We start from the raw sequence: 26,844 nt of genomic DNA, 5'->3' as shown, positions 1-26,844 counted from the left end.
GTCACTTGTTGCTCAGACACCTGCACTCACTCAAATTTTCCATCCTGTTACTTACTGGTGTTTTTCTGTGTATTTTGGCTGCAGGACTCCGACTCGCCGAGACACTCCACTGCGTCGAACAGCTCCAACCTCAGCAGCCCTCCCAGCCCTGTTTCTCCTCACAAGACCAAGAGCCTCTCCCTGGAGAGCTCTGACCACGTGAGTTGGGACTCATGAACTGCTTCAGCATTCAGATTTGACACTACAGCAGCTTGCTGTCCCCTTCACTTGCTCCAGTTCACACCTTCACCATCCTAACCCTCCTCATTCCCCGCCCGAAAGTCAACTGGGAGCCGGGTAGAGAGGAAGGTAGAAGCTCTGCAGCACTGCCTCACCCTCCCTTTCCCAGATTTGACAGCAGCGAATGAGTAAAGCTAGGGTGTTGGTAAATATCAGATGCTGTAGATTTGTCTTAGTGTTGGTTTCATCTTTTGCGATTACAGCTGCTTTCATTTTCAAAGACATATATTTATCCTACCCCACAATTCCCTCAAAAGTAACTTAAATAGACCAGACCAGTATCGGCAAGAGAAAATTTAGAGGGATTTTTTTTTCGTACAATAGCTCATTGTACTGTACAGAAGCAGCACAGAGACCCCTTCCCCTGCATGGGGAATGATTGGTATGTCAGAGGCACATAAAAGCTTTCAGCCACCATGTTTGAATGTCTATCTGATTGTTGCCAGCAAATACTTATTGATTAAGATGATGCATATTTTACTACACTACAGAGTTTAAATAAATACACAGATGTTAGAGTAAAATATGTATGTATATATTAAAAAAGGAAAAAAAAAAAAAGAAAAAAAAAAGCATTGTGTATGCAGCAGAAGATGGATGCTTATTTAAGAGAGCCTTTAATTTAAGATTTGTGTTGTCCCTGTTTTCATACTCAATGATATCCAGATTTGGAGGCCTGGCCTAAAACCTTTCACAGGACAGATATTCCGTTCGCATATCATTTGCTGCACTGCTGGGAGAAGCCCCTGCAGTACTTTCCCAACATTTCTTTATTTCTGGCAGTAGCATCTGAGGCTATAATTCCTAAGCTCGTGTTAATCCCGTCCTTTGCAAAAACGACAGTGGTTGGAAAGCGACCCCCCTGCCCTGACACCCGAGGGCACCCATCAGCCAGCTGGCCATGCTGGGTGCTGGTGTGTGGCTGTGCAGCTGCGAAACCTGCAGTGGAGGTCCTTACAGAAGCAAGGGAGCTCAGTGCCACAGGATTCAGCAGGAAAACTGTTTCCCTGGGTCAGACTTTGACCGGGCTTCACTAGGAAGGGAGCAGTCTTCCACATCTCTTTCATCATCCCTTAACAGAAACCTGTTGTTACCAAATAATAGTTTATAATACACATCAGCCAAATGAGTGCTCTTACTCTGAAGCTAGCTGCTGCTGGCTGTGCTGTCACTGTAGCAACGACAAACCTTGAAGACTGACCTCACACTGTTCACACTGTGGCCATCACAGATGCCTGGTCACCCACAACTGCCGTGCGGGTAAGGTTGGTTTTCCTCTCCCTCCCAACCCGTGCTGTGGGTCTGTGCAATTTGCAGTTGTTTCTTTGTGCTCACCTGCTGTTCGGTTCCAGTCGCAGGCCAGGAAGATAGAAAGTATTGAAGTGGATGACAGAGGCCAGTGAGGTTGCAGAAATAAGTAAAAAGCTGAAGCTGGTCATGCAGTCACCGGAATAAATTGAGAAACTGACGTACAAAGGGATGGTAAGAGGAAGATCTCTCTCTCTCGTTAGGTAGCAAGGCAGATGTGTTTTTCATTTAGGAGTGTTCAGATGAGCCTCTTTTCTCAGTAGTATTGTTGCTGGCATTATACTATGACCATACTCAAACATGTAAGGGCTTTTTGTATTTAGAATACTGTTTTTTGTGGGTTTCAGAAACTTGCTATGGCTCTTAAACCATTCCATATTCTTGCAGTTAGCAGTAATACTGTGTTTCAACCGCATAGAAATGCTTGGAGTTTTCCAGTTTTGTCTTCTGTAATGGAAGTTATAGGTAAGTTCAGACTGTGTACAGGTATGAGCTAAGTGTGGAACAGGGGATGAGACACAGAGATCATCGCCTGCACCATTTTATCCTGCTGGATCTCCTCAGTAAGATTTCTTTTTCACCCTGAATCACAGCTTGTCCAAGCTTGTCAGTGTTACATTAGGACAGGAATTCAACATTGTTTTAAACATTGTTTCAAAACCTGTCTCTCTCCAGTTTGGGTTTTTTGGAGTAGCAAAACGGTAATGGTGGTTTGTTTTCACTTCAAAGCTACTAGTGTTGCAAGCCCGGCATTTAATACTAAAGGCCTTAGCCAGCAGCTTAGCACTTGCAATCAATTCCTTCTAGAACTGATTTTCATCTTTGTGAGGGACAGAGAGGCAGGGCATTATTGGCATCACTAGAACTCCACATCAGCTTCTTTCTACAGGCTGCCTATTGCTTCCAGTATAGCCACTGCTTTTCCCCACAATTCCCTCCTTTTGGTGAAGCATGTCCACACACTTCTCGAAGCCTTTGCAGACTAGTTTTGTATTTACTGTATGTTGTATTTAAACATTAATCTTATTTTGATATCGAGAGAAGGCATTTAAACAATAGTCACGTAAGGTAGAGCCGCCTGTGCAACACGTCCCCTGAGAGAGGGTCACCACATCGTCCTTGTGGGCGTTTCTGTAGCTGAGTTCATGCTCTGTCTGAAAATGGAGCCCACAGAGCCATGACACAGCAAACAAAACGACCAAATGTGCCCGTTTACTGTGTCCTGGTGCCTGCAATCTACTGCTACTCCAACCCGCTGCAAACAGGCATTTTCAGGCAGAGCAGAGGGCAGCTGTGTGACACAACACTCCACAGGAGGAGAGCTCCACAGGACTGCACTGTTTGTGCACCACAGTTTCTAAGCCTGGGCATTTTCCTTTAGGATTACTATATTTAATCGGTAGGTTGGTACTGTGCATTTTGTTACGCATCTGTTAAAAAGAGAAACAGCAACTGTTCTCTCAGTTGAAAAGCAAATGACCACATCACTTATTGGTAAAGAGAAATGTCGTCTTGGGACTTGAATAGCTTTTATGTATTTGGGGACCATTTGATTATACATTCGATTTTAAACCATGCTCATCTTTTTTGTTGGCACAAACACTGAAAACAAAAGCGTTCTGTAGCTGAGCTTTACGCATTGGGCTGGGGCAAGCAGCTCGGTCATTTGAACTGTAGGACTTTTGCCTGGTATCTCAATGACAGTTGTCTTTTAAGGTTTGATGTCTGCTGCTTTGCACTGTAGCATTGTTTCACCTCCACAGTTTGAGGGCTGTGACTTGTCTGGGGAGCTTGAAACCTCCCCTTCAGTCTGTGACTGTAGCATATGTGCTGTGTACACAGTTATGTGTCTAGCTGATTTTTTCCTTTTGGCTGAGACTGAAGGTATCTTGCATTTATGACACAAACATATGGGCTATTGGTTTTTTGCTTTTTATGGTTAATTTTGCAGGCAACAAAGGATGTGAAGATTCAGGCAGCTACTAAGGACTCCAGGTTAGAGAATGCAAAGGTTTGGTCAGTAGGTTTCCCCTGTGCGTGCATGGACACAGACATGTGCTTTCCTTCCACATATCCTACACCCAAAAGCAGGGTTGGAGTACACTCTGCTCCGTTCTATCTGGCCTGTAGTAAACAGCCGGTGGCTCCAAAACCCATCCATGTAGCTGTGGAAGTGGCTGCTTTTCCTCTCAGTTAGCTGCTGCAGCTTGTTAGGAATGCACGTTTTGCTCATCTTAGCGAGTTTCATAACTTGCTGTGCCTGATTTGGTTCTGGTAAACTGAACAGCCACCTGTGTCAGTCTCAGGTATGCAGCAGAGGGAAGTAAAGGGTCTTGTCGTAACAAAGAAGTCCCCAGAGCATCCTGTTCTTTCTCATTCCATTTTATGCACTTCGTTTAGTTTTATGCAATACATTGAAGGTCAAATCTATCACAGTGCAACTACCCCTACCTCCTTAGCCTGGGAATCAAAGTGGCACATGTAGCTTCAGCTGTGGGTTTGGGTTTTTCTTTTTACATAGGAGTCGGTTGCTCAAAGGTAGTGGGATGGTTTTCTGCACTAGCACCAAAGCACGCAGAAGGGCGCAGGTGTGTTCAGGCTGTGTTTGGCAGGTGCCCTCAGAAGCAGGCCTATGGATGTTCCATGCTAAATTCCAACTCTGCTTTGTCTTTCTTTCCAGCCGCAGCTTTGTGTAACCTGTTTTCACTTTGCGTTTAAGAAAGTCTCATCCACAGGGAAGAAATCCACAAACAAACCAGTGTTGGTAATTCAGAGCAATTATACCTGCCTTTTTATGTATGACAGTTTCATATCATTTATTTTTAAAATATGGGATTTTTTAGGTTTTTCATTGTAATATTATTGTACAGTTTTGCATGGCATAGATGTAATCACTTTTTTGTTTTAGATTATAAAAGCTGACAAGTGTGCGTGTGGGGGAAAGATTCTGCTTTTTGCCTCTTCTCACTATTTTGTTTAATGCCCTCAGTGTTGTAGGGGACATTGTAAGAGATTCTCTGCTACAGAACAATGATGTAGATTCTTTTGCACAGAAATATTTAAGGTGGAAAAGTCAACAATGTAAAAATGACTCACCACCAATATTTTATGTTGGTAACACTTAATATTAACCTACTTTGATGTACTGCAATAAAACAGGGAACTGTTAGAAATGTAGACGTTTTGTCTTTTTTTTTCTTCTCATACCTCTGCTTAAGCTTTGAGGAAGTGATGTAATTGTGGTTTTGAAAATATAATGGGCATATTTAATGCATCTGCATGAGGACATGGGGAAGAAAAGTAGTGCAATTCTATTCAGCTTATCACCTTTCAGAAAAACTTACCCAAACCCTTATACTTTTTGCTGTAGCTTGGTGGAACGCTGCCTATTCCTTGCGCTGTGACCTGTGCAGTCACCTTTGGTTCCACAGTGCATGGCAGCGGGCCTGCTGGTGTCAAAGCATTAGAGAAGTAGGAAGTGAGCTGTGTGTCAGGGCCCCTGTTCATCTCCCAGCACTCATTTTCTGTCTTGATGCAGTACACAGAGTGAGTAAAACAGTCTGTACAGCACTGCTACCGTGCAGCTTCACAGAAGCAAATGTAACCTCTGGTTTGCCCTGTGGAACTAAGAACTGTTTCTGTAAGAGGAACTTTCTGGAACGTACAAGTTTGCTGCAGCAGAGGAACATTCAAACCCGTGCCCTGCTTGTAGCTAAGCGAATTCACTAGCAGCATGGAGCAAGCAGCAGTGATATGATAGTCTTGCTCCTTGAAAAATGTCATGACTCTTTTGACTTCAAGCCAGAGCACAGTGGTTCTTGCTCTTTATACTCTGAAGCAATTCCTCATGTCACAAAACTCTGGCCAAATCTGCAGAAATTATTAAGGCATTTGGAACGTGCACAAAAGGCCAGGAGAAGCAGGGCCTGAGCTCTCCTTAGCTCTCCTACTAAGGGAACAGTTCACCTTCCGCCACTTGTTATCCTTAAGGCAAATGCAAAACAACTCCATTGTTCGTTCTTTAACAAGCAGTATCTCTCTAGGGAAGGGAATTGTTTGCTGAGAATTAAACACCTGTGCCCCAGTGTGGCATCCAGAGCTGTGGTCACACAAGCACTGCATAGCAAACCTCAATAGCTGTGCCTGCTGGAAAAATCGAACAGTAATGCAGTTGTGTGGTGGTTTTTTTTTGTTTTGTCTTCCTCACAAGTCTTCTAAACTTCTAGCTGTCAGCCTTCAGGGACAGAAGCTTTGCTCTGAAGTTTACCTAGCCCAAGGCATGACAGCTTTTTGTACTTTGCTTCTTAAGCACTAATGTAAGCATTAATATCTTAAACAATTCCAACATTTTTTACAGCTGCAAGGTGTAGATCCAGAAGAAACTATTTACTACATCACGTAGATCAGAACCCAAAGCACCAAGATAAGCTACTCCACTAAAGTTAAGCAGCTTTATGCCAAATGATTATTTCACTGAATAGCAGAGTTCATACTTCTCAAAGGATTAGGACTAACCCGAGGAGGACTTTTAGTACTGGATCTTTCTGAAGCAAAGTCTTAAATGAAGCAGATACATGCTTATGGTCGTGGAAGAAAGGTAACGCAATAACCTGTTCCCTTATTCCTCAGCCTCCTGAGAGAGGCTGTGCATTCACTTACCTATTCTTTACCTCCGGAAGCGTCAGAGGTCAGGATTTCTCACAGTGTACCGAAGTCTAAGATCATACAACCCTCTGGCATTCCTGGGCTGCATTAACTCAATAGGATCAGCGGAGTCTGCTGCTGAGGACGCCTGCCTTACTCGCACCAGGTAAGCATCAACTCTCACTGCCACTTTCTTCACAAGTGGGAGAAGGACAAAAATACCCATGTCCAGAATACTTGTAACAGAGTAGAAAGGGAAAAACAAACAAAACAAGTCTGTTGCTAGGGACTGTTAGTGGGCAGGCAGATGTTCAGGCTGGCATTGCTCTGGCTCCTGGTAACCTTATTAGCACCACTGTTTGTGTGTGACAGAGCTGGAGTGGAAGGATGAAGTAATAAACAGGGCACAGATGATTTTGCAATGGTCACCACAATTTGTGGAACCAAAAAACACAACAGGAAGGCACGTGGAAGCCTCCCCTTCTCCTCTGCTGTTTATTCCACAGATTAGCACCTGAGTCAATTGGGTACTCAATACCCCAATAGAAGACAGAAAAACTGCAGGCCCACCGCACAAGCACTTGTTTATTGAAATCAGAACTCGTACAGGTACAGGGCTTCGTACAAAAATCTAAGAAAGTTTGCTAGCTTGACTTCAATAGTTGAAAATTGTGCGTCTGGTTTTAAATGTGTCATATCAGCAAAAGCTTGAAATATTCACGCGAGACAGGAGGTGTTTGGCTGCCTTGCCATAAGCTTTGCGTTACCAGAAAACAGCCACAAAGACAGACTCACTTGTTAAGAGTCCAGCAAGCAATCAGTGTCAGAGATGGAACTTATCTAACTCAATATCAGGAAAGATGATAGCTACCAGACAGTGAAGAAACCCACTATCTGTGCTGAGATATAGTACTGTTGGTTAAGCATTTGTCTCCCAGAACCAAAGACTGTGAGAGTGTGTGTGTTTGTGTGTGTGTGTTTAAAAAAAAATCTTGGCACTCAATTCTCAGACTTCTTTCTAAATGTTTCCTATGTTTACTTTGCAAGCCAAAGAGGAGTAGAAAGCTTAAAACCTCATGCTATGTACACACACACGTACACCCCTTGTATTAAATCAGTGTCAGTAAAATCCAGGAGGGTTCTTGGACTGCCACCACTTGACTTACAAAACCAGGGCAAAAGGGGGAGACCTCGTGGTAGGGGTACACCTTGGTATTTCATTCTATAATGAAAACTACTTGAATTCCACCTTATCAAGAAAGAATGAAGGTTTTTTTTTTTAAAAAAAAAAAAACAACAAGTATTTCTGGGGGAAGAATTACCAACGGATTTCAATACTGAATTCCACTCTTGCTCTCCTCCACCTACCCATTATAAAACCCGATCACTGTGCAGCCACCATCACAATGTTAAAAATGTATTCAAGGTAGTTGGCTGGTGCCTTGAAACAGTACAGAAGCACTTGTGCTATTTTCCTGCAAGCTGCAGGCTGTACTGGCAGTCTTAGTTTAGGACAGACAGAACGTGAAAGAACAAACTTTGTCTGCGTGAAACACACGCTTGGCTTCCAAGGCACAGGCTGCTGCAAATCAAGAGGATGGAGAGCTACAACAGAACACATGGGAGGCTAGAACGCTCTTTGCAAGGCGCAAACTGTGCCCTCAGAACATTAGTTCATTCTTACTAATCCTCTGGCTTCTTGCCCCTACTGCTCCAATATTTGCTGTATGCCTCTTTGAACATGTTTTTGCAAGGAATTTTGGCCTTCAGTTTGGTGCAGATAAGGAAAGAACCCCCCATCTTCCGATGAAGAGAGTAGGTCTCTTCTGGTGGAGGAACAAGCCGATGCTTCAGCATGACTGGAATTAAACCATGGATCTTTTCAGTGGTGCTCTGGTTGCCAAAATCAAAAGGTTCTTCAGATGCAAAAGCCTCTCCCAGGATGAGGACAGCGTTTAAGTGGGCATCTTCCATTTCCTGCACAAAGTAAAGAGGCACAAATAGCATCACTAAATATCTTAAAGACCAGAGAGGAAAAGAAAAAATGCTAATACTAACAACTGAAGCTTAGAGAAATACCTAGCTATACCCACAATGAAGATAACCCCTAGATGCTGACAGACCAAGCAACAGCTGTTTAATGTAGCTTCAAGCAGCTGTCTGTTCAGCCACAAGACTGCAGCAGCATCACCACCTGCAAGGTCTTGCCAGGGGATAAAGAGAGGAGGAAACTGGGGATATCATTGCGGCTCTTGCTGTCGTAAGAAATGGGAGAACAAGAGCTGAAGCACTTTTTGCCTTCCTCCCTCAGCCCAGCAACGGGGCTTTCACACCACCGTCAAGAAATTGCAGAAGACCTGCAGACTTCAAACCTTTCATTGCCCATCACTAAAAGCAGATGCTTCACCTCCGTACCTTGACTTCATAGCCAGTGAGGAATTTCATTTCAATGGACTTCTTCAGTACTCTCTCTCTGTCCATGTCAGCAGCTGCCTTGATTACCTGAATAGGAACATCACTTTCAGGAGATCTGGATGATAACTGACATGTTTTCAGACTACAGTCCCATTTTCTTGCCTCTATTCCCCTTTTTGGGGGGTCTGCACATTGACCAGTCTAAGAGCTATTGAAACAAAGATGCAGCTAGTGGCTCTGCAAAGCTTTCTCCTGTAACAGTATACAGGCCAGAGAACATAAAAGACATCCAAAAAAGCTGCATGACCAATCACTTCATCACTGCAAAAACACAATAGAACTAACTGTGAGAAGCTTTAGGTGAGGTCTGCTGGCCCCTGCAGCTCAATTTAGCAAATGCAGAAAAAGGGGATCAAGAAGGAAGCACGCATGACTGCAGAAATTTGCAAGTCTGCGACAGGAAAAGACAGGGAACAGAACGAGCAATTCCTGAACACCCTCATATTAAAAAAAATTAAAAAAATCAATGAATTCCAAGTGGGTGAGTGAAAAGAGGGCATGCCCTTGCAGACACTCTGCTGCCTAACTCCCCTGGTAAGCAGCACTACAGTCCTCCACATTTGTCATTTAGTTTAAGCATCAGAATACAGGAAGCCAGAGATTTGCAGCAGACATGTATAAGGCATGGGACAAAAGTAAGGGATAAAACCAGAACGGAGATTTCATCTCCATCCCTGCTTCCCTCCACAACTGAAAGCAGATTCTAATACAAACACAAAGTGATACAGCTAAGAGAAATGAACTTTGGAAATACTCTGAAGAACCCCAGAGCAGCATTCTAAGAGACACTGCAACATTCTAAGACACACTGCAACTTCTCACCTCGATGTAAACATCGGTGAACTTCTCATCAAATCCTCGTGTTGCTCCAAAGTCCAGCAGAGCCACCTGGAAATGGACAAACTTTTTTGTATTACAGCATCAACCACTTAAGGAAAGCTTGTCATCAGAAGACACCCAACACGTTCAGGAACTCATAAAACTTTGGGAGTGGAGAACAATCAAGAACTGGTGAAAAGCAGCTCCTGTACAGGCAGAAGGGGTGCTGCCTGAACTTACCTTGTGCAGCTGCGGGTCATAGAAGAAGTTGGACCAGTTGGGGTCAGTCTGCATGTACCTGAACTCAAACAGCTCCCGCAGACATAGGACCAGAATGTTGTGACAAATCTTGAAAATCAGACAGAATAAGAAAAAGTCAGCAGGGTGGAAGGCCTATTCACACATGTAATTTACAGCACACATAATTAGCACACAGGAACACGTCTCCACACTGGCAGGAACTATCTGCTTCATGCTGCAAAACTCCTGAACTTGCTGAGAGGTTGCATCTCAGCAGTGTCTTCACTGTGCAAGAATGGGCGCAGTGGCAGAGGTGAGGAACACCAGCAGGGTATTACAGCCTACCCTGTAATAGAAAGCCCTGCAGAGCATGGCCAAAGTGAAGCCAGCGTGGCTCACAGGACTCAAGATGCCCTGTTCCACAGCATTTTGAGTTAAAGGCATGAAAGGACCTAAAAGAGGAGAACTCTTCATTTAAAGCTGCTCAACAATGTACAGAGCTAGGTCCAAACCATTAGGGGAGAAGCAGCAAGCAGACAGCTTGGGCCTGGCAGGCATAGGGGGCAGCAAGAGCAGTAGTCTCCAGAAAACCCACAACTGTATTACATACAGCAGAGCTTCTCTGTGAGGATTTTTAAGCTACAGCCTAAGAACTGCCAGCCTCATTGTGCCTGTCTTCCAGCAAAGCACCACTTTCAAAACAGACAAGAACAGCAAATGCAAACCAGGCCATTTGGGTCAGAAAGCTACACCAATAACTTCAGTTCATCACTTAAAGGAAAAAGGCTGTACCACCCCAGGTTATAGCCTGCTAAACTGTTTGGAGTAGCCCTGATGATCGAGCAGCCCATTCAAGAGGACAAACAGCTCAGGGATCACAGGCAACCAGTTCTGGCATAACATCAAGCTCAGTACAGTGCACTTTTCCCCAGTGACCTGCTAACAGCTGGTAACTCACAAGGCAAAAAAACCCACCAAACCCATATCCAAATACCAGTATAGTTATTCCTGCTACTAGAACAGCTGCTTCTCCTACAACAGCACTCCAGTCCCTTGCTATATTCAGCACCAATGCCTGGTCACAACCACATCCCTGCTCCTTTTTACTGCGAGGTACTCTTCCAGCAGACCTCAGGCCAGAGGTGATACCCAGCCATTTGGGTTTAGGGGGAGGTGGAGATACTTCTGCACTCTCACCCAAGAAAACAGCTGAAAAGCAAAACCCTTCCTCCCCCAGCTGACAATTCCTCCCAGGCTTAGGGTCATATGAGAGAAACAGAGCAGAAGTTACTCAGGCTACCTTTCCTTCACCTACCCTTGCCACTCACCCTCTTCAAACTGCTCCCTGTGCACAACTGCCAGTGCCTGTAAGGTCTAAACCAGCCTAGGGAAAACTCAGCACTGCTCCCAAATTCACTACACAGAAACCTTTTGAGAGACTCCAGGCAATCTTGCCAACTCCAGCCCTGCATTACACTTCTCAGAGTTTGCCCTCCCACAAACCTTCAGACTCCCACTCAGAAAGGAGGCCCCAGCCATGCTTCTCTGAGCTAGGTGAAAAGAGACCACCCAACAGTACCTCATTTCGGATCTCCTGGCTCAGCCCTACAGCTTGATCCAAGGGGAAGCCAGACACCAGCTCTGTGGTCAGGACATGTTTGCTGCACAGCTCATCCACTACTCTTGGAACGTAAAAGAAGGGGTGGTCTTTCAGCAGCTCCCTAGGACATGGAGAAAGGAGAGGGAAAGGTTAGGAGTGCCACGAGCACACAAGTCCCTCTGCAACACCTTGCACAACACACAGCCCCTTCATGCAACCTAAGGCAGCACTGCTGCACACTCCTCACACCCTGGCTGCAGCTGCCAGGGGACGTTTTGCTCAAGAGTTACAATAAAGATCAAGTCACCAGGAGCCATGCCACCAGTTACAGCTGCTGATGACTCCTGAGTGAGGTCACATCATCTGCTGAAGCAGCAGCATTAGGACACTGAGGGCACTGGGCTCCTTTGCTCAACCTACTCCACTTCAGAGCAAGACTACATTTACAGAAGAAACTGTGAGAGAGAAAGAAAGCAAGCCATGCCACAGGAACAGTTCTGCAGGGGGCAAAGCCTGCCTGCAGCAGCACTCCCAGGTCCAGGCTTAGCATAAAAGCAGTCTGTACGCCAGCACTGTAATGAGAAAAGGGACCAGCCAGTGCTGGTGACAATAATTGCTGTGAGAGGGGTGAACTACGCTCCTAGACGAAAGAGAACGCTCCTAGATGAAAGAGAATCTTACCATAGCTAGAACAGCACTGCAGCCTGCCCTCAAGAGTTACTACAGTACCTTCATGCTGAAAGAGAGGACACCAGCTGCCTGCTGCATCCCCTAGCTCCGATATTCAGCAACAGTTCAGCTAAATGAAAACATACCTAGCCTAGCTGAGAAGAGGTGGTAACACAAGGGGTCACGAGCACAGACTATTCCCTTGTGTCCCGAGGGCATGCAATTCACCTCCCATCTGCCCCTGAAGTTAAGGCACCTCTCTGCATTTCACACGCACACGCAGAGAAAGGTTGAAGGCACTGATGTGAACTTACTGGAATTTCTTCGCGCAGGCAGCTTCTCTCTGGTAGTCGCACTCCAGGGCCAGCTCTCTGCTCAGGACTTCAATCAAGTGCTCAGGGAACAAACCTTAAAAGCCAAACAGCAGAAAATAAAGAAAGCTTTGGGGGAAAGAAATAAAAAGAGCTCCTCAGATTAAGCTTGCCAGAGCTGCAGCTGAGGAACAGCCTGCTACCAGCCAGCTCTGGGCTGAAGAGTGGAAGAAGCCCTAGAGACCAACATGCATTTCCAAGTTGATAGAAGTTCTGCATGTAATCCCAGGCTGTGGCAAACAGCTGATGCATAGCAGTATAAATTCACACTGTGCTTGTACAGCCAGACCCACCTCTTCCGCCCTCCCACCCCTCAACCCAAGCTGCTTGTTCCTGCTGTTGTGCTCAAGGCAGCTCTTGTGTGGTGCTGACATGGCTCCGCAGTGAGACACACCAAGGAGCAGAAGCACCCAAAAACCAGCCTTGGCAAGTGCAAGAAAAACAAAACAAAAAACCCTCCAGACAGTGTCTGCCTGCAACTAGGAGCACTGCATAAAAACAGTCACATGACTACACATGAGCTGCAGCAGCACATGGCCAGGGCCTGAATTGCCAAATCTGGATCTTCCCAGTCTTGGAGGTGGAAAACCCAACTGTGCCTTGGGTCAGACACAGCTTGAACTACAGCTTCTGCAGGGCCCTGCCCAGGCATCATAGAGGAACTGTCACTTTGTCAGCACGCAGCCTAGCTTAAGGGCAACGTTTGTACAGTCCTGCTGAGATTTACAGCTGCTGCACATGGTGTGAGGGAAGAAAAGCAGTAAATCCTGCATTTGCTCCTGAAAAATGAGTGTACTCAAGTGCTGGGACTTCGAGATATGCCCAGTTCAGCATTTGCACCTCTCCACAACTCTGGGATAAGCAGAGAATGACAGGCAGAGGGCTACAGAAAACACAGGGAAGAATGAGTTCTGCCAGCTGTGCCAGAAAATAACAGGGACAAAGTATGACTACATGTCAACACTGCCATGCTTCAAGCCTAGAAAACCATCAAAAGTGAGTATTACCCAGACACTTGCAAAGAGTACCAATGGGTCCTTGACTATAAAGAGCACACAGACAAAAGCACTTTACTTTGCTGTGTGCATGCGTGTATATGCGTCCGTGAACATGACAAAAAAACCAAACAGGTGAACTTCCCATGCCATTGAGTGATGCAGTGGCAGCTCTGCATTAGGAAAGGGAAGTGAAGTACAGCTCCCCAAGTTGGCCCTGCATCCACAGCCACTACATTCTGCTTTCCGTAAGAAATCACCTCATAGAGAGACTAAGGAGTTCTAAATTCTTTCCACTGTTTCCTCTCTCCATTGTATGGAGAGAAGCAGGCAAGATGCAGTTTGAAAGGTGTTGGCAGATTTCAACATGTATCAGAGGAACAAAACTGTGTCTTTTTACCTTCAGGCAGAATATTGCTCATGCTCAGGACAGTCATCAGGTTATTAACATCGCTGTTAATGCTCTGGGCAACTCCAGGGTACTGCAGAACAGAATTGGAAATTACAATGTTGACACTAGGTGAACTCAGGGAATCTAGTTTTACATCTTTATCTTAAGATAAAGAGACTCCCAGCTCAACATGAACTGAATCTCTATACAGCCATCTACAGCCTACAAATATATGAGGGCATACTCCTTTAACAGCTTATTTAGAGCCCAGGATCTAAAATGGGCCACAGAGAGCCCAGGTGACATTTACCCCTGGCAAACAGAACAACCTCTCAGTTCCACTGACATGGAATCTTTAGCATGTGAAAGAAATCCTGAGTCATGAAACCCAGCAACACACAAATCCCTCAGACACACAAATCCCAGTGGCAGCAGTCAGCCATTTCCCTAGCACAGCTGAAAGCACATGTCACTGACAGCACCAGAGTGTTTCACACATAGCAGCACAGCAAACAATGAGACCTCAGCCCATTTCTGGCAAAGGCTCCTACTCCTGTTTTTTTTTCACCTAGTCTGTAAAGATGTGTACGCTGTTGTGGAGCGGAATGCACATTGGTGCCACTTTCCATTGCTGTTGCCTTGGCGTAACTTCAGATATCACTCTGGACAGAACTAGTTTGAAAAAAAGCATGTGCTTCTTCTCAAGGCCTGTGTGCATCCCAGAGACAGGGCTGACAGGTAGAACCCTTACACACAGCATTAGCAGGTATAATCAGTCCCTCAGCACCATTAGCCCCAACACTGCAGAGATGTGTGAGAGGTCATCTAAGCTCAGACAGTGCCCCAAGCTAACTCTGCTGGAATTAGGGTATGACATTGCTGGATCCACGTTTCATTTGTATGAAAATGTTTATTTATTTAGCAGTAAACATACTTATGCAACTCCACTGCCTATCTGTGGAGCACAAGCAAGAGAAGAGGCTGGTCTGTAAAGCTCACCTGAATTTTCATAGCAACTTCTTTTCCATTTTTTAAGCGTGCCAGGTGAACCTGACCAATTGAAGCAGCAGCAAAAGGGCGTTCTTCAAAGGATTCCAGTTTGTCTCTCCAGTTGGGGCCAAGGTCATTGTTCAGCGTTTTCTAAAAATGAAAGGAAAGCATTAGGAGACAGAAGGCAAGGATTTAAAATTTTCTTTGTTTGAAGTCATGTTTCTCTAAAGTTACTTGCACTGAGTACCTACACTCTGCTTTCTAGATTACCTGCCCTCCCTTCCTCCCACTGAGCATGCAATTGCATGGAGCAGTCCAGCCAGCAGTGGTTCCCCTCACTAGACAGATTCTGAGCAAATCTATGTGAGGCTGTATTACTGTGGCCAGAAGAGCAGCTATCCTGAGCACAAACACCACAGTCTTAGGAATAAAAGTGGTCTTTTTGGGGCCACTGGTTATCTTTCAGAGAATGAGGGAGGAGTTAGATTCCCTTCTCTTCCATCATGGCAAGCTGATCAGAAGCAAACCAGGCATTCAAGAGTGACTCTCTTTAAAGGCAATATTGAAAATTAAACACCACAACTTGCGTTAACAGCTTTTTTGTTACACTGCCAGACTGCCATGCTTAGGTGCTGGCTCTGCTCAGTGTCTTTCAGTAGTACTGGCAACTGCGTTTGCATTACCCTTCTCATCTTAATTATCCAAGAGAGGGAGAGAGAAAGAGAACATCTATGAAAGGAAAGCACACAGCTTGCTTCATTCAAACTCTTCTTGAAGCTGGGTTAGATACAACCAAAAAGACAAAATTGCCAAAATTTCCATTAGACTCAGACTTGCGAGTTTGTTTTTAAAAACAGGATTTAGGCAATTCTAAACACTGCTTTAACACCCATGAGAAAGAAAGTGAGGCTATATTAAACAAGACCCACATGTTCATATTTGTATGTAACTTTGTGTTTCACTAGCATGGCTTCAGGAAATCACCCACATTTTTCCTTTGCCTAGAGCTGAATTTCTATGTATGGGAGAGAAATAGCAGCACACAGTTGAGATTAGGAATCACATGTCACCAACAACTGAAAAAAAATGCAGCCTGTACTGAGGGAGTACTCTTACTTGTCAGCCTCCCCCACTGGGGTATGTAACAGATGACATTTATTCTGTTATTGCCCCTCCTACCCAGTAAGCAGGAAGGAACAGGAATCTTCCTCACCGTCATCTGCTTTATTGGCATGAAGTCGGCACTCTGACGTACGCGCTCAAAAATTCTCTGGAGGTGCGGATTGATGAAGGCATCATCTGCCAAGGGGAAAAGCAAACAGCAGTCAGTGCAGGCACTGCATTCCTCTGTTGTTCTTCAGCACGCAAAGTAACAGATGCCTGCACTTCAAGTCAGGTTCTCCTGTCCCCAAGCACATCTCAGTGGTGGTTATGAAAGTAATTCCAGCTCAGAAATAGCATGCCCACAAGTGAACCCTTAGGCAGACCTCCTGAGGCATCACACCTCTGGAAATGAGCCAAACAGAAGTCCTGCATGCACGCAGCAAGAGGAAAAAAACTACTCGTTCCTCCTCACTCCCATCAAAAACAGCCTATTACCTGAAATTCTCCTAGGCTTATCTCCTGCTGCAGCTAGAGGAAGTTTCTGCACCCTCTCCCAGTCAACAATGGAACGACAAAGTATGAATACACCAGAAAACACACTGAGAAACCTCTTATACTTTGGAATCAAACATCCGTTGTCATGATGGTCACTGTCCAGGTTGGGAGAAGTCAAGATCCCACACATCCAGTAACAGCTCCACCAAGAGCAATGGGCAGCTCTGCACAGCACAGAGGCTTTTGCTACAGTGGCAGGTTGCACAGCCTCAAAGAGCAAAGTGCTCTGCCCAAGCCTGTCATCTGCCAGCCATACAGCATTCAGACAGGATGCCGTGTCATGGACACAGATTACAGAAGAAACCTTCTGGAGAGTCATCCCGATGACCCCAAGTTCATGGTATGGTTTAATCCAATTCATTCCAAGGGACAGCAGTTTCTCTAGAAAGCTGTGCAATATTAAAACACCACTTACGCAAGTGCTGGACTCAGAGTAACCACTGTTCAGCATCTGCTTTTGTAAACAACTCAAATGAATTGGGAATTTAGCAAACATATTTTTACCTTCGTAAGGAAGCATGGGAGAAGAGGGGTCTTGAAAGGTTGGCCCTCTCCCACAAGCAAAAGGTTTCTACAACAGAGAAAGTCACTTGCTCTGGCAAACATTCGGTTCCATTAAGAGTTGTAGAGGAATGAGATTTCCCTGCTGCTCTCCCAGCTCTGGAAACAAGCCCTGGCTACCAGCCTTATTTTTGAGAATCTGTACGTTTCTGATGCATGTACGTTTCTGATATTCATGTGAAAGTCCATCATTGATGTGCATTTACAAATACATGTACAGCTGTAAGCCTATCCCAGGAAACAAGACAAACAGCCACATTAAGAGCACTGCTCACTCTCCTGGGAAGTGGAGTGGGAAGGAACTGGGGAGGAAGTAAAAACACATAATGCAGAGAGCAACATAAAAAAGCAACAACAAAACTCCCCTTAAAACTGTCAAATCTCCAATATTTCCTAGAGCACATGCACCTTAACTGAGTGGTTTTGGCATCCCTGTGCATGACCTTCAGGAACGTGGGTTCCTAACAGAACTGCTCATTTCCAGAAGCAGACACCAAGCTTTTTAAGGTAACTGCTTTGAAATTTCTGGCTGGTTTAGCCTGCAGGTGCTCAGCTGCACCTGGACAAGGCGACATTCAATTAGCACATAACTCTATTAAGACAAGAAGCCATTTCAAACTCACTAGGTCACTGAGAAGCCCAAGATGTGGCAGGAACTGTGCTAAAACAACTTGTCCAAATTGTCAGCCCAAGAACATGGGCTGCTGCAGTGTTGAAAGTACCTTTCACCACGACTGTAGCACTGCAGGATTCCAAGGTCCTGTGATCTCCCTAAGCAACATAGCACACCACACACTTGTCAGAGGAGTCAGACAAGGGCTGCGCAGTGCCACTGCGGTTGGTAAAGTCCTGCATGTTCTTGACACCTGAGTGAAGTCAGTTGGCATGTGTCCCAAACTCCTGCCAAAGCTCAACAACATTAGGAGGTAGCAGGCAAATTACAAAAATCCAGAGCATTTCTGTTCCTCAGAGATGGTCTTTCACAGCTACAACCTTTACAACCAGACTCTAGGCACATATCAGTGCAACTCATAACAGTGTCCTAAGAATTTTAAGTTAGTCTCCATCTACAGTACACAAGTTAACTTCAGAGCCTATTTCCAGACATGGCTCACTTATCCCACATGTGGGGCACTGGCCACACAAAATACAGAATAGATAACTCCCAAATCTGCACTGTGAACTACTGGTAGCAACACCTGGCAGCTTCTGGAGGGTGAGAAAAGAGCATACTGCCTTTGACATATCTACTGCTGCCCGCCACCTAGCTTGGTCAGTGCTGCCATCAGCCCAGCACACACACACAATACGTGATGAGCAAATGAGCAATAATGTCATACCACCATTGGCTAGCCCAAGTTATATAATACTACATGAGATCCAGCCTTAGTAAACACCTACAAAAATTCAGGTAGAAGCACAAACCAATCTGAGCACTTCAAACTCCCAGACAACTGACTGTTTCAGCGACATCTAAAAAGTCATTTCCAGACAAGTGTAAAAGCTGTTTTTTGGTGGCTCTTTCCTTCCCCATTCTGTTGGGCAGGAAGGTGAAGCAGATAGGTTCAGATAAAGTTTGAAATCAACACAGCTGCTATCTTCCAGGAGTAATCAAACTAGTAAGTTCAGTACAAAGACACAGCTGACTCTCATGCCTTCACCTGTGATCACGGATTTCAGAGCCTGATGCAGTAAGTCAGTATGAAATCTCTTCTGGAGAGAAAACTGTTTTGTGTACTTGATAAGATTATCAGCTATGCTGTTTTTTCTAGCAAAGTTTCTGAGCATGTGAATCACCAACAGGTTGCTGTAACAGGAGAGAGCTGTGGATATTATTTCAAACACTTCTGGTGAACAAAGAACAGGATCATGTTCTTGTCTTCTCCTCCTTTCTAGCAGGAGGCTTGTGAGCAGAGTGTGATACAGCTCTGCTTCTCCACTGCTTTTTGGCACAGGCAGTAAAATTCCGGAGTCATCTAATTTCCAATTGATTTCAGTTGTGTGCCTGACTGAGCTGCAATAGGGGCACTGGGAAAGCAGCAGTATCTATACATAAGTTATTTCAGACTGGGATTAGGCTGAACTGAATCAAACATATCACCATTGCTGTCCTCACATTAGAGAGCTGCATGCCTAATGTCTGCATTCACTTTGCGCTGACACATTTCAGACAGCCTGCAACATATCACAAGAAACTGACAGGCAGCACAGCTGATGAAGATAGAACCTGTGTCCCCACTTACCTTGGATGCTTAACATCTGTCCCAGCTTCAGTGCTGCCCCCCGGACCTTGCACAAGGTTCTCACAATTCTTTCTGCGTTGGCCTCCGACAGGAACGGGCTGGAATCCATCACCGCTTTCTTTCCTGAGGGCAAGGAGAGAAAGCTTATGGATGAAAATCACCTTCAACTCAGTAAGCTTACTCCTCAAGCCCACACTCGACAAGAGACTTGCTTTTCCTTGGAGAAAAAATTAGGACTACAACCCAGTCTTCACTGCAACCCAGGGGCATGAATATATTTGCATCATACTCTCTGGTTGGGGCACTGCTGGCTTGAGGGCCAGCAGCACTGAGACACAGCAGCACAGGCATCCATGGAGGCTATGAAAAGTGTCCAGGATGGTGGTATTTGAATTGGCTGTACCAGATAGCTCAGTCTAACACACTACACAAAGGTTTCCCAAGTCTTATGGCATAGGCTGCTGTATAGTCATAGCTTCAGAAGAACAGCAAGGGTGAGACACAGCAAGGGGAACTGTCAAAAACCTTGACAGCACACTGGGATTTTCTGAGAACGTGCTCACAGGGTGAGAGCAGAGCTCATACCAGCACCCAACCTCCTTTTCCATATCCAGTATTCTTGCCTGAGACACACACATGAACACACTGCTGTGCAGCTGTACTTCTAAAGCATGCACTAGCCATCAGTAGAAAGCAGACATAGTTTTCACGTTTCTGAGTCCATAATTGCATTATTCATAAACTGAAATCCACTGTCTCCTAATGCACAGGTAAAACAAACTGTCCAACACCACAACCCCAGAACATCACGGTTGCATACAGCATCTTGAAAAAGCATCAGATTTTGTGATGAGGTTATAAAGCCAGCGAAATCTAAGGAGGTTGTTCTCACAAGAGAAGCCCAGTAGGAGCTCTCATCGGGGATACCACATTTTTCTTTGACAACTGTCAGAGGAAATCAGTTCCAGATATCTTTCCTTCCTACATCCTCAAATACGTGTACCATTTCTCACCACGTTCTTACAGGCAACTTGCTACTGAGAAAAATACCTAGTTTAGATAGAAGGACATCCCAGCGATGATACGGTTACTTGTTCCAATGCAAGCAACAGCTTATGCAGAACACAGTCCAAAATATACAGACTCAAACATATATGTTCCTGTCCCCAAAGAAGGATTGACATAATTTTATTTCTTTTTAAAGAGGAAAGGGAAGGAGGAGAGAAAGAGAGCGACTGGATTTTTTGATCCCTTTGGGTGAAGCAACCCAGAACTCCTTCTCCAGTAGGACAGCTCCTCCAGCTCCCAGAGCAGGGACAGAAGGGGTGGGCAGGCATCCACCAACCACTTCTCTTGGAGCTGCTCAGCGCCTGCTGACAGAGGACCAAGCAGGAGGGAGGTCAGGCCTTACAGCCAGGCTGCAGAGATCGGAGCTGATATGTTGATCTTCAAGCTACTCTGTTTTCAACACTTCAGAGGAAAGGGTACAACGGATAAAACAGCTGAAGCCAACGTGTATGATAAGCAGAGCCTGAAAGGGCACAGCAGCTGCAATGGCCCTGATGATCTCAGACAGATGGAAATTACTGGTGTGTCGTACAGTGATTACAGCAACAAGAGATCCTCTCCATGTCCAGCTAGCTCTCAGGAATGTATACAGAGAGAGCTCAGATTGGCCAGGGGACAGGGAAAAAATAGTACAGGAATGCTTGAAGGCATGTACTGAGTTCTGGCTCTCAACTGCCCATGAGAAAAATTCTGGGTCCTTAGCAATGATGAGACAAACAGTCCCTCTCACAAGCTCCAGACACATAGGAGCAAAGGAAACTACTAAGTTAAAGCCCTGCCTTCATAACGCCTGCACACACAAACACCCTATTCTGAGAGTACATCAGGATGAAAGAGTTAGTTAATGATTAAAGTCACTTCCAGAAGCCAACGAATCCTAACAAAGAATTTTTATCAGAGAAGCAGCCCTGCAGAGGCACTCATTCTCTTTTCCTGGCAAGCACCTCATTGAAATCAAGACAAGAAGGGCACTACCTAATCAACAATCTGTCCAAAAGTAGGTGATTAGCTGTTGTTTTTTTATGTACATTGCTAAAAGTGGGCATGAACAAGCAGCTAACCTGAAAGCAAGAGTCAAAAGTAGTTTTATGTAAATTTCAGTGAAGAAACAACATAGAAAACAGGCAGTCTTCCACAAGTAGGTGGAAGACAACAGGTATAAAGTGCAGCAGAGTTAATCAAAATATGTTCTGTGTAAATTTTCATTAAGTTCTTCCCAGAGATAGCAAGCAACGTTTGATACTAGAAACTATTTGCTTTTCACTTCAAGATCAGAATATTTTTTTCCACTGGCACAGGCTGCCCAGAGAAGCTCTGGATGCCCCATCACTAGAAGTGTTCAAAGCCAGGTTGCATGGGGCCCTGAGTAGCCAACCACGACATGGGGGTTGAAACCAGATGATCTCTAAGGTTCCTTCCACCCTAAGCCAATCCATAATTCTATGACTTGGCACATATTTGTTTTTAGGACCATCTGCCATACAAACCTTGGAGCAAGGGAACAGTCCGGAACACAACCCAAGCACTTAAGACTAACAATTCAAGGAGATTGTGTTTCTTCCTTCCTTAAGGAAATACACACGTGCTCAGAGCTGGGCTGATGGTCAGCCCTTTGGGGCTTTGGCAGACTCAGCATGCTGCCTATCAGGATGGCCTAGTATATAAGCCATTAATAAGTTACTAATTTGACCTTGAATCCACAACGCCTTTCTGCTAGTAATGGCAATATTTAACTGGGCAGTGTTTCATTTTTATTCATGGAAATTTGTTCTGCTCTCCCTACCCAGCCCCTCTAACACTGTGCACTTACACACTAAATACAGCGACTGCCACCGCAGACACCAATGACTCAAGAGGGTCTTTTAAAATCAGCCTAACAAGAAAATTTTCACTGGAAATAAAGCATGGCCATTTTTTTTTAGAGTAAGATGAGAACCTAACCAGTTATAAAAGCACTTAAAGAGGGCAGCCATATGCCTCCAAGCCCTTAAAAAGGCCCCTGCAATTCCACACAGAAATTGGTGGTGAAAATTATTTATGCTAGCATTGTTACTAGAGAACGCACAGGAAAGCAGACATTTGCAGTCTCTCTGTTTGATAACAGCAGGGGCAAGACAACAGGAGTACAAACCATACTAGAAGGACCTGCTGCTCAGGAGTTTGGGGCTTGCAATTTTGTGTTTGTAGGATGCTTCCAGCCCTGTTTCACAGGAGTGACATTTTCAGTTGTACTTACTGAGCAGGAGGAAAGGAAACCAAGAGAAGACTCCTTCCAGTCACTCCTGAATGCCACCACAAGTGTGAAATTCTCAGGCATGCCTTTCATCATATATGTGTCCTGCTTGTTTGGTGTTCCAAGAAATTACTGTTAATATAGTGTAGCAGTGGCAAGAGAAATGACTTCTAATTAACTTCCAGAAAACAGGACAATATGTCATTCTCAGACAAGAGCCTTAGTAACCTTATGGTGCTGGCAGCCAGAAAAATCTTTCAACCCAGGCAGAAATGCCTCAAGTTGAAGTCATCAGTGGAGTGCAGAGGTACTTTTTTGTTTGCCTGTTTACAGAAAAAAGAAATAAGAGGCAGAGGTACTTACACAAGAGTTTTTCTCCCCTGATAGAAAAGGCTGGTATTGCCAGAAAGAGCAGTAAGAAAATGGGATCTTGGACCCAAATCCACATACGTGTCCTCTGACATGCATGTCTGCAGCAGCAGAGCCCTCAGAGAGAGGTCTCATCCAGAATCACAGAATGGCTTGGGTTGGAAGGGACCTCAAAGATCATCTATGTCCAAGCCCCCAGCTGTGGGCCCCCAGCTCTGCCCCTCCACCAGCTCAGGCTGCCCAGGGCCCACCCAACCTGGCCTGGAGCACCTTCAGGGATGGGACACCACAGCTCTCTGGGCAACCTGTGCCAGTGCTTCACCACTCAGAGTGAAGAATTTCTTCCTACCCTTTCACCTAAACTTCCCCTCTTTCAGTTTAAATCCATTCCCCCTTGTCCTGTTACTACCAACCATCATAAGAAGCTGGTCCCCCTCCTGCTTGTAAGCTCCTTTCAAGTCTGCATTGAGGTCTCCCTGCAGAAAGTCATACCCACTGTAGAGTCCTGTGGAAAACATGGCCAAGGACACTATAGCTAGAGGCTGTGGTTAACTGAAGAGCAGCGAGAGTGAGAGCCTACATCACCCACAGTCCTTCTCATGTTCTTGATTTGAGACACTCCAAGAAAGCAAGAGGGCTAAAACAGTCTTTTCCTTCTGCCTTACTTCAAGACCACTCTTGTCCAATTCTCCTCTACAAAGTATAACCAATGCTCCAAGATCTTATCTAAGCAGACAACAGCAAGAAGCAAAAATGAAAGCAAGTAAGACAGCTAAAAATAAAATCCAGGTAATTTTTCCAACTGCCTTGCCCAGCAGTTAAGTCAGCAGCCTTCACTGCCATATATACTAACCAAGGTTTGTTCAAGAAAATTACTTTTTCAGAACATGACTCAGCCTGCAGGGCAGACATCTGGCCCCAGGTTACAGTTACAGAGGAAAACAATCATTTCCCTAGCAAGAGGAAAAATACCTTGAGCCACAATTTCCTTATTTCAAGAAAAAGTGTCTGTTGCCTTCTAAATAAACAAATATATATATTTATCTTTTCATGCTGTAAGGCTGAGAAACAAAGCTTATGTATTTGCTTCCAGCAAATTTCATAGTTCTGCAAGCTCTTGTTTATGCTTTAGTGTGTGCCTAATTAGAAAATAATCTGACAAGCAGAGAAATACCAACAACTGTGCAATTCCTTCTCTGCTTAAAGCAAGGCAAATCATTAACTTCCAACAGGTATGAACAACCTGTCAAACATCACAAGCACAAAAAGCAAAAGATTTCAAGTGTTCTCTAGAGGATGGGTCATGTTTGCCTACATGCGTGCTCTTAAATGAAAGCAAAGGAACTCATCCAGCCTCAAAAACCTCAGGCTATGGAGAGAAAACTCTGCCAAAGATCCTCTTCCTTTGCTGGGCTGCTCTGCATTGCCTAGTTGTAAGGGAATACAAAAATGCACATCATCAGGTAGCGTCCAGAGCAGTACACAACCCTTTCCTTCCCCTCCACTGCCAGGAACATATCAGTTCTTCTGTGGGTTTGCTTTTATTTTGTTTTTGAGGTCTTGGTGATTTAATTTGTTTCAGGGAGTGAGATACAGAACTGTAATTTGGTTGGTTGATTTTTATTTCTCCAATTCCGAGCCACTGCAGTACCTCCTGAAATTGAGGTTCTCACTTCCTCAGTCTCCATCACTACTAAAAAAGGGTGGAGAAGACGCAAACTGGCCTGGTAGTACAATACTAATGGCCACAGAGTAAATGAGAACTGCTGGGTACTCCTAGGTTATCACAAAGCAACGCTTCTGAACAAAAAAACATTTGACTCTTTCTTTCTTTTGAACTTCTAAGTGCAAAAGGTTGTCCTTTTTGTCATTTCCTTCTTGTCACTAGAAATTATCTAAACATAAACATACAAGCCAAACCATACAGAGCAGCTGAAGACCATGCAGCCTGCAATAATTCTAACAACTTTATACTTTGCAGCGCACCACTGAAACGTTTCACTGATAAGGAACAAGCCTTGAACCATAAATCTAAAATAATCTTACATTTTCTAGGAAAGAACACTAAGTACTTTTTATGCTGTAAGCCATTCACCCACATGGTACCATTCTATACCACTGCAGTCTACCAAAGCATAAGCCTAGAAAACAGCCACCATAAGGCAGCCAAGTATAACTCAGCAACATTTTTACCTCCAACTTCAAATCAGCTGCGTGGATACAAGAACTGTTCAGAGAAAGTAAAAAAAAAGATACTACAAGTAGAGAAATGCCATTTAGCAGGTACCTGAAGTGTTCTGTCTCTCTTAAGAACAGACCAGCCAGCCTCCCAATTCCCACTATGCAGAACCTCCTTAGATTTTTAAGAGCCTGCAACCAGTAACAGCATGAAGTTTTCAGACATAAGGGCTCTTTTACACTACATGGTTTCAATGAACAGTTCAAAAAATGTACCAATACAATCCAAGAGAGGACGTAAGTATGACATTCATACTCATGTGTGATTATGAGAAAATAAACTCTGTAAACAATGCTAGCAAAAGTATTCTCCCAAATGTATCTCCATCCTTTATCTACACACTGAGGTTGTGGCTTACTTCAATAGGAAAAGAAAAAGCATAGAAGGATTATGATAAAAACAAAAGAACTAACCAATCTCCCAACTTTCAAAAGAATGCAGTCTTTCAAACAGCTATGCAAGCAGTCAGTGGCTGCGGGGGGAAAAAAAAAAGAAAGAAAGAAAAGGATGAGAATGCAGAAAGAGCTTACCACTGCGTTCTTCAGGTCTAAGGCTCTTCTTCGCAACTTCTGCCAACGCCCCAATGCCAAGACCAACAGCTAATCCTTTAAAAGAAGAGGCAGGTCAGAGTGCAAATACCACAACCGCTGAGCACGTATCTTTTGCACTTGAAATTCAGTCTTCTTCAATCAGATCCCACATAGAGAACAGTTACTTGGAGGAGAAAGTATCAGGAGTCAGACAATACAGTGGAGATGGGAATCTCGTCAACAAATATTACAGACAAAAGAAATGGCAAGTCACTCACACAGTACTTTTCCTATTGCCTTTGACTCCACACTAAGCAAAGTTTTGGGCAGTAACGAACTTTAAAAGAGCTACAACCACATCAGGTCTAGACCTTACAGCAAACTGCCAGAATTTTCTTTATTGCAAAAATATTTTATTATACTACTAAAAGAACAAACCAGGAATGTGAATAAGGGAGACACAAACTGAACAGAGAAGCCAAATCATATATAAAGAGATCAAGAACGGTGTGAGGGGAACTGATGACCCACTTGGGCTACAAAACAAGTAACAAGAACTAATTTATTCCACCATTTCAAACTGCAGTAAGGAAAAATAAAATAATGATACTTAGTACTATAAATGCAGCTACCAGTAGTCACTCCAGCTGCAGCAAGCAGCATATGAAAATGCATATAAATGACAAAGTTCAGCAGTGCCTCACACTGATCAAAGAGAAACATGAGCTCAGTAGGGGGAGCAAGAAAAAAAAAAATCCTTAACTGTTTCAGCAACACGTTCTTTGCTCCCAGAACTCTGCTGTCCATGTAATTGTGCCTCCTGATACTGCAGATAGAAGTGTAACTTCTTTCTGACTAAAGGCTAAGAGCCATAATGGCAATGAAAAAGCCCAAATCAAGCTCTGGAGCCAAACCATCCATTTGTGAGAGAGACTTTCCAATCAGCAAGCCTGACACGAAAATGGAACCACCTTCTGCTTTAGCAGGAACACTGTCACAGCCAGCCATCAGTCTGTGCAATCGTAGTGACTTTGCAGATGCAGGTGTGCAAACTCACCTCCAAAGTTGGCAAGCCTCCCAATCCTCGTGACAGGAACCTTTCGCTCCCGAGCCCGTTCACTGAGCTGCCACAGAAAGACAGGGCAAGGAAAACAAACAAAC

The 26,844-nt window shown here is 44.5% G+C and overlaps 2 protein-coding genes across 11 annotated transcripts in view; one reads left to right on the top strand and one right to left on the bottom strand.

Annotated features, from left to right (window-relative positions):
• Positions 1-7,531, top strand: part of CDC42BPA (CDC42 binding protein kinase alpha) — a 156,313-nt gene extending 148,782 nt beyond the window's left edge. For all 9 annotated transcript variants that reach the window (XM_048936763.1, XM_048936758.1, XM_048936760.1 and 6 more), the window contains one exon: positions 85-7,531. In XM_048936763.1, coding sequence (XP_048792720.1) covers positions 85-216 — 132 coding nt within the window. In that variant the 3' untranslated portion in view covers positions 217-7,531. The remainder of the gene's footprint in view (positions 1-84) is intronic.
• The window catches only part of COQ8A (coenzyme Q8A), a 33,763-nt gene continuing 13,717 nt past the window's right edge, over positions 6,799-26,844 (bottom strand). For both annotated transcript variants that reach the window (XM_048936768.1, XM_048936769.1), the window contains exons 4-15: positions 26,741-26,807; positions 25,684-25,758; positions 19,245-19,367; positions 15,995-16,080; positions 14,791-14,931; positions 13,801-13,882; positions 12,349-12,442; positions 11,345-11,486; positions 9,766-9,873; positions 9,529-9,594; positions 8,647-8,733; positions 6,799-8,208 (exon numbers count right to left, since the gene is read on the bottom strand). In XM_048936768.1, the coding sequence (XP_048792725.1) occupies positions 7,915-8,208; positions 8,647-8,733; positions 9,529-9,594; positions 9,766-9,873; positions 11,345-11,486; positions 12,349-12,442; positions 13,801-13,882; positions 14,791-14,931; positions 15,995-16,080; positions 19,245-19,367; positions 25,684-25,758; positions 26,741-26,807 (1,365 nt within the window). In that variant the 3' untranslated portion in view covers positions 6,799-7,914. The remainder of the gene's footprint in view (positions 8,209-8,646; positions 8,734-9,528; positions 9,595-9,765; positions 9,874-11,344; positions 11,487-12,348; positions 12,443-13,800; positions 13,883-14,790; positions 14,932-15,994; positions 16,081-19,244; positions 19,368-25,683; positions 25,759-26,740; positions 26,808-26,844) is intronic.

The sequence above is a fragment of the Lagopus muta genome, chromosome 2 (genome assembly GCF_023343835.1).
Source record: "Lagopus muta isolate bLagMut1 chromosome 2, bLagMut1 primary, whole genome shotgun sequence".
In the NCBI taxonomy this organism is placed as follows: Eukaryota; Metazoa; Chordata; class Aves; order Galliformes; family Phasianidae; genus Lagopus; species Lagopus muta.
This window is presented reverse-complemented; position numbering and strand designations above follow the sequence as displayed.